This window comes from Gymnoscopelus braueri (genome assembly GCF_963280865.1).
Source record: "Gymnoscopelus braueri genome assembly, chromosome: 3".
NCBI lineage: Eukaryota > Metazoa > Chordata > Actinopteri > Myctophiformes > Myctophidae > Gymnoscopelus > Gymnoscopelus braueri.
Genome location: NC_137612.1, coordinates 30,727,640 through 30,735,413, shown reverse-complemented (window position 1 = coordinate 30,735,413; position 7,774 = coordinate 30,727,640). Strand labels below are relative to the sequence as shown.

Genomic DNA, 7,774 nt, shown 5'->3' with positions numbered 1-7,774 from the left:
CATAGCTTGCGCGTCGCCTTTAGCTCTCCAAAGCTGCAGGCTTGGGCTTTTGAACGGCACGGCACGGCGCACTCTCCTCAGTCCTGACCACCTGTATGGAGGATGATGACCACCACCACCTCAGTCTCAGAGAGTCGCCTTCGTTCGCCAGGAATAGGAATGGGGACAACAACACCGAACACCAAGACTATGCCGAGGTGAAGAAGGGCGTCATGATGACAGTCGACAACATGTTTGAGGAGTCTACCGTGCTCTCCTCTCACCTGTCGCTGGATCGATATGAACGCAGTGGTCATCGCGGATCATCATACTACGAACGGGTGGTCGTCAACATCTCGGGCTTACGTTTTGAAACTCAACTGAAAACTTTATCCCAGTTCCCACACACACTTTTGGGAGATCCCAGGAAAAGGATGCGCTACTTCGACCCGCTGAGGAACGAGTACTTCTTTGACCGAAACCGGCCCAGCTTCGATGCCATTCTCTACTACTACCAGTCCGGGGGTCGTATCCGGAGACCCGTTAACGTCCCCATTGACATCTTCTCCGAGGAGATACGGTTTTATCAGCTCGGAGAGGAGGCGATGGAGAAATTCAGAGACGATGAAGGTTTCATCAAGGATGAGGAACGCATACTGCCCAATAACGAATTCCAAAAGCAGGTTTGGTTATTGTTTGAATATCCAGAGAGCTCTGGGCCAGCCAGGGGGATTGCCATAGTGTCGGTGCTTGTCATTCTAATCTCAATTGTGATATTCTGTTTGGAGACCTTGCCAGAATTTAGGGATGAGCACGTCGCTCTGCCACCCGGGGTCAATGGCACGACACCTGATCGCCCAAACCCATTCACAGACCCCTTTTTTGTGATAGAGACACTGTGCATAATCTGGTTCTCTTTTGAGTTACTGGTCAGATTTTCTGCGTGCCCGAGTAAGACGACATTCTCAAAAAACATCATGAACATTATTGATATTGTTGCCATAATTCCCTACTTCATCACTTTGGGAACGGAGCTAGCCGATACGCAAAATAATGGCGGGCAACAGGCCATGTCCCTCGCCATCCTCAGGGTGATACGACTCGTGAGGGTCTTTCGCATCTTCAAACTCTCCAGACACTCCAAGGGCCTTCAGATCTTAGGTCAGACCCTCAAGGCCAGCATGAGGGAACTGGGCCTGCTGATCTTTTTCCTTTTCATCGGAGTCATCCTGTTCTCGAGCGCAGTTTACTTCGCAGAAGCGGACGACCCCACGTCGAGTTTCACCAGCATCCCAGACGCGTTCTGGTGGGCCGTGGTCACCATGACCACGGTGGGATACGGAGACATGCACCCGATCACCATCGGTGGGAAGATCGTGGGGTCCCTGTGCGCGATAGCGGGCGTGCTGACGATTGCCTTGCCCGTGCCCGTGATTGTCTCCAATTTCAATTACTTTTACCACAGGGAGAAGGACGGAGAGGATAGCGCACAGTATTCACACGTAAGCAGCTGTGAGGAGGATGAGCATCTCCCGCCGGACGAGCTGAGAAGGACTTGCAGCACGCCGTCCCTGATGGGCAAGGCAGAATACATGGTCATAGAGGAGGCGTTCAAAGAGCCAAACTTCACCCACGAAAACAACCAAAACTGCGTGAACATCACAAAGATTTTCACGGATGTGTAAATGTGTCCTCTGTTGTTTATGGAGCACTAAGGGAATTATAGTATGACAGCCTGTCATAATAGACTGTCATAAGGGTCTTCAACAGGGGGGTCCGGGACCCCCAGGGGGTCCTCAGAGTTACAGGGGGGCCACCAAATCTTTATGTGATTGGATTTTATTTTTTACATTAACCACTTGAACCCTTATTATCCCTATTCTGAAGAGAAGTTAAGCCAAAAATAGCAGATCTACAAGCTCACAATGCCTTGTGCTGCAAGGCCTTGTGAGCTTGCAGATCGGCTATTGTTGGCAAAGAGGTTTGATGTTGGTCTGTGAAATCTATGAAAATACAATTTTATACAGTATGTAGTGGGGGTCCCTGCTTCATCTCACTCAGCTGGGGGGTCCTTAATTGGGCTGAAAAACGTTGAAGACCCCTGTGTTATGACATATTTTTGATAGCTATATTCGTAATGTGTCGGTTCATATCTGTCCAGTGGATGTAGAGCCACATGATGCCTATACCATATCGTGGTCATGCTTGGGTCAGAAGGTGTTTTGTTCAGTGATTTTGATTATAGCCTAACACGTGTAGCATAATAGGCTATAGCCTACACTATAATTCTACCTGTGATAAGAAACAGAATTGTCTTGTGCTTTGTGAAGAAGACGTTGTTTCATTGTCCATGTCATATAATGAATGGCAATATAGCCTATAGCCAAAATGCCTGTAAAGGTTATTATATCTAATATATCATACACTGTTATCATACACGTTAAAATCTTCCAGTGATGGTTGGTTAATTATTCAGGTAATAATATGCAGATGAGCTCCACCAGTTATAAACTGAGTGGTAGCCAAGATGGTCGTGCAGAATTGCCTATAGCCTCAATACCAAATAAAAAGGGAAATGAAGAGACCCTGACTCAGAAAATGTCATTAGCCTACCGTATTGTATTTTTATTTGTATGCACTTCTCTAACAAATACTGTAAGGATGTCATCTAAGATGACCATATCCTTGAATATTTCAGAAATTTCAAGAGGCAAGGGAAAATAATTTAAGCCATGCCTATCTATCTGGCAATAATGCCTTAAAATATTGTTTTTTCCCCCCTGCTTTTAATCTCAAGAAGCCTTTGTGGATTGTCTAGTGGAAATTTCTAGTCATTGAAACCTATATGCACGTGCTGCAAATTACAGTGAAGGAATGACCAGATCCATACTTTAGAAAGTGCAATAATTACTTACAACAACACAGTTAATGATAAATAAGTGTTGTGCAAGGATCAAAGAACACACGTGCGGTCCCTCCTTCTTCTTTAATGAACCCACCCTGTGAAGCAGTCTCCATGACGACGGTGGTTTCCTGGGTAACCCCCTTTCAAAATGTTACCATGGCATCGTTTTAGCATAGACTTTCCAAATGTGTTTCTTCTTCACCTTTTCGTCCTGGGAATAATGGGGGTAATTTAATGCATACGTCATTGGGTAACTACAGTGAATAGCCTTTATATAACCATCATTTACAACTGTTTGATGTTTAATGTAATTCAGTAGCCTATGAACAAATCAATACCAATCAATTGACCCTATTTAGGCCAAGAGAATAATAGGTAATGTATAACAATAGGCTAAGCATCTCGGAACCCTTTGTTTGTAACACAGCTGGCAGGGCATTCAATTCCTTTCTCATTAAAACCCCTCAGCTGTTTCTTTTTTTCAGAGATTGTACCATTCAAGCCAGTTGTGGACAGTAACTAAGTACATTTCCTTGAGTACTATTAGGTAAAGAAAATATTTGTATCGTGTATACTTTACTTGAGTGTTTTTATTTTTGGATACTTCTGACTTTCGAGTGAAAGTCAGAGGTACCCCATACATTTCAAAGACAAATATTTTCCTTTTACTCCACTACATTTCCAGGAATAGAAAAACTATATGAATTAACCACTTACCCCTATTTCATAATGACTACTACTGTAGGCTATCACTATAAAAACATGGTGGTTGGCAATATTTGTATCAAAGCTAACAAAATTACAGTACAGCACCAAACTATAATCCTCTCTATTTAACAGGGGCATCATCTGGGGTCCCAGGGGATGGCAATATTGTCATAACGTTCTCATTTAACCTCAAATTCAGTTATTTTTTGCATATTTTCTCCACCTCAGATCTCTTTTAGCAGATTAATCTGATTTTAGACCAGCGAGTGCATCTCAATCCACACCCATCCATGCATTTGACACGTGACACACTGTCATAGACATTATAGGCAAGCATTTAAAAAAATAATTTATTTTATAAATATAAATATATTTTATAAAATAATATATATTTTTTAAATAATCAAAATAGCCGATCTACAAGCTCACAATGTGACTTGTAGATTGGCTATTTTTGAAATATCGTCACGTTTTTGATACCCTGTAGTTTTTTATGAAATGATGCCTCTGATTGAAAGGTTATTACAACTAGCCGAGACATCCTTACTTATTTAATTTTACATTAGCCAAATCCCTCCTCTGGGACTAAACCATATTATCTATCACTATCACTACACTGTCTCAGCAGAGCTTCTATACCATTTGTTGCAGGGTTAATAAGTACAATTTAAATGCACACTCACATTCATCATGATTAGTTTCACATCAGAAATATGTCATAAAGCCCATTGTTTCTAAGCACACTGAGTGGATTGATTTATCTGACTGGGAATACTAAAATAGCTAATGCAGTTTGAGAGACTGGGATGTTGCTTGATCCACATGGAAAAGTAATCACACATCCGTCAGCATCATCATGTTCTACAGTGTGTGTGTGTGTGTGTGTGTGTGTGTGTGTGTGTGTGTGTGTGTGTGTGTGTGTGTGTGTGTGTGTGTGTGTGTGTGTGTGTGTGTGTGTGTGTGTGTGTGTGTGTACATATATACATCCTGTGTGCCTTGATTGAACTTGTATTTTGTATTATAAAGCTGTTATTTGTCATGAGACTTCAGATAAAAAGGATAAGGAGATTGATTGTTTAACATATTTACAGCGTCCCTAATATACAGGAGGATATTTTGCTGAGTTGATTATTGTTTGTTATTCCTGAACAGCTAAGTGCTGCCCTCAAGTGAAACAAGTGAGATATTACCAGAGCCCATGCAGTATTCCATAAGGTGTGAGCGTCTGATGTTATATTCATTCAATATTTGGTCCAGTTTGTACAACTTTGAAGGTATGAAGGATTATGGTAACGTAATAATTATGACAACTATATCATTATATCAGTATATCATTTATTCTACTTCACTAGTTAAGCTAGTTCTATTTGATCATTTACATAGGGCATTAGGAACACTAGAGAGTAGTATACACCATGGAGTGTTGAAATATGTCCCCAAGTACACTATTGTCAGTTTGTCACAGAAAAACATAGTTTTCCCACGTACCGATGCTTGTATGCATGTGTCATCCACCGCCTCATAAATGGTGAAAAGTTAATGAACGGCAGATTTTGGCAGATAATACAGAAATACAGACAAAGATGCTTTGACTGGCCAGTTTTTTTGACAACTTTGTCTTGTGTTGTTTGTGCTGCCACCTTCAGCATCTTCCCATTCTAAACTGATAGTGCTCTGTTTCCTCTATACTGTCTCTGTTAAGTACTAGTAGAAGTCATATATAATGTATTATAGAACCCCAACACAGTCCCTTGCTTTCCCCTATTTTCCTCCTAAAGTAATGGTCAATGGGCTGAAAACAAATCAAGGTCCTCATACTCCATTAAACCGGTCCTGAATCTTTCTCAGTGTATAATAATTCAGGCCAGGAAAATATCTTGAATATCGCTCAGAGACGTTTGTCTGACCCATAACTCTAAAGCATCCCAATGGGCATGGGCCATTAGCCGAACACTTTGAACATGAGAGTGCATATAATGTCATCACTTACAATTTGCAGAGACTATATAAGCACAGATATGACAATTGAGCTTTTGCAGCATATTACAGTTTTATGATAAGAGGTCATGATTTGTAGCATTGCAAAAAGTAGTATAAGACAAAGAAGTAATTAGCAAAAGCATGTTTATGTGTTGGTGGAGCTGGAGACTGATGATGACTGTATAATGAGAACATCTGATTTAAAGGCACCTCCTAATACACACATTTGATAAAAGATTTCACACGACATTTCACACGACAAACAACAGAGTGCAAATAACAACAATGTGCAGACGACAACATCAACATTCAATCTCCTTCAATCTATCTCCTTCAATCTATCTCCTTTCTCAGTGGAACACACACACACACACACACACACACACACACACACACACACACACACACACACACACACACACACACACACACACACACACACACACACACACACACACACACACACACACACACACACACACACACACACACATGCGCGTGTATAATACTATCTTCCTGGGTACCTGAAAGGCAATTTTTCATGAAAAATGTACCCTGTACCCTGCTGTCACACCCTAACCTTAATCACAACCCCTAAACCCCATAAACTCTAACCTTAATACCTCACCCTAACTGAGTAATCCTAACACTAACCCCAACCTGAATCTCTCATAAGTAGTCTAATGCTAAAGTCCTTTCTCCAGGTTAAAATCTGAGCTGATGCTCTGTGCTGCATGTCATCCCTTTCTCTTGCACACCTTTCCTGTCTCTCTGTTCACTATATAGAGAATAGAAGTGGCGGCCATTTTGTGGTTCCACCAATAACAAATCCATACATTTTTCCCATTGAGATTTCCGTAAATATTTATATGAATTATTTTAAGCCATCCCAGCAAGCACAATGACGTCGTGATGACGTTATGATGACGCCCGGTCATCACCCCGGTGACGTTCAGGACTAGGCCAGATCACAGCCCATATGGGGATGATCTTTACGTCATTTACAGGACGTCATCACCGGGACATCATATGGACATTTGGACAGCAATTTTGGGTGATGAGAAATGTGTTTAGATGACGTCCTGGAAGTGACGTTTTTGTGGTCAGGATTAATTTTGGTTGAAATCAGGTGATATTCTGGGCCAGATCTGACTTGTCTTGGTTTGACTTGATCTAGCCCCAATCGAGACGTCACTGATTGGTCCGGGTCCTGACTGTGCTTGCTGGGATGGAACCAAAATGAAAACTGGCAGAAAAAGACTCGCTCTCTGCATAAACTTTTAAGGAAGACTCCTTAGACCAGGGGTAGGCAACCTTTATTATCAAAAGAGCCATTTTTGGCCCAAAAGATTATTAAAAACCTGTCTCGAGCGGCTTTTTATGTGTTCTTTTTCTGGTGTTTCAATAAACAATTTTTTTTATTGTTTGCTAATTTCTCAAAGCAGATAAAGTATACCAGTAAGCCAGAAACGATGGTGGTGAAAGCAAACAAACCAAGCATTAATACATTCTTTATTTTCCTTCAATGATTAGTTTCTTATTTTTATCTGGTGTATGGGCGACACTTTTTTTTTACAAATAACTTTACTTTAATAACTTAGCTTTATGCCTAAAGTAAAAAAAAAAGCAGAAAGAAAACCTCTTATTCCTTTGAATACTTCTTTGCCCAAGCAACTGGGAGCCACGGGAGAGGGCCCAAGAGCCACATGCGGCTCTAGATCCGCAGGTTGCCTACCCCTGCCTTAGACAGAGACTAAGAATATTTTATTTTAACATGTTCATAAAGTGCTCAGTGCTCAAAGTGAAAGGTGCAAAAAAACACTTCGGTCATAGGACCTTCGTCAGTGCTATATGAGTGGTTCACAGACAGACAGTTTCTCTTAAAGGCATATTTCACTTTCAAAACAATGTTGGGTTATTTTATCACTGCACATACCTGTACAGCGCGTGCACTATGGCACACACACACACACGCGCACGCGCACGCACGCACGCACGCACGCACGCACGCACGCACGCACGCACGCACGCACGCACGCACGCACACACACACACACACACACACACACACACACACACACACACACACACACACACACACACACACACTAAAAAGCACATTCAGGCACACACAGGAAAAGCTTTGAAGGACCACAGAAGAATGATGCAAGCATTACACACTATTACAATCTATTATAATAC

The 7,774-nt window shown here is 41.7% G+C and overlaps 1 protein-coding gene across 1 annotated transcript; it reads left to right on the top strand.

Moving 5' to 3' along the window:
* Positions 1 to 215: 215 nt before the first annotated feature.
* Positions 216 to 1,664, top strand: LOC308082102 (potassium voltage-gated channel subfamily A member 3-like; the record flags this gene model as incomplete). The annotated part of the gene is made up of 1 exon (XM_080423718.1): positions 216 to 1,664. The coding sequence occupies one exon, from the start codon at positions 216 to 218 to the stop codon at positions 1,662 to 1,664; it is 1,449 nt and encodes a 482-aa protein (XP_080279844.1).
* Positions 1,665 to 7,774: the final 6,110 nt, after the last annotated feature.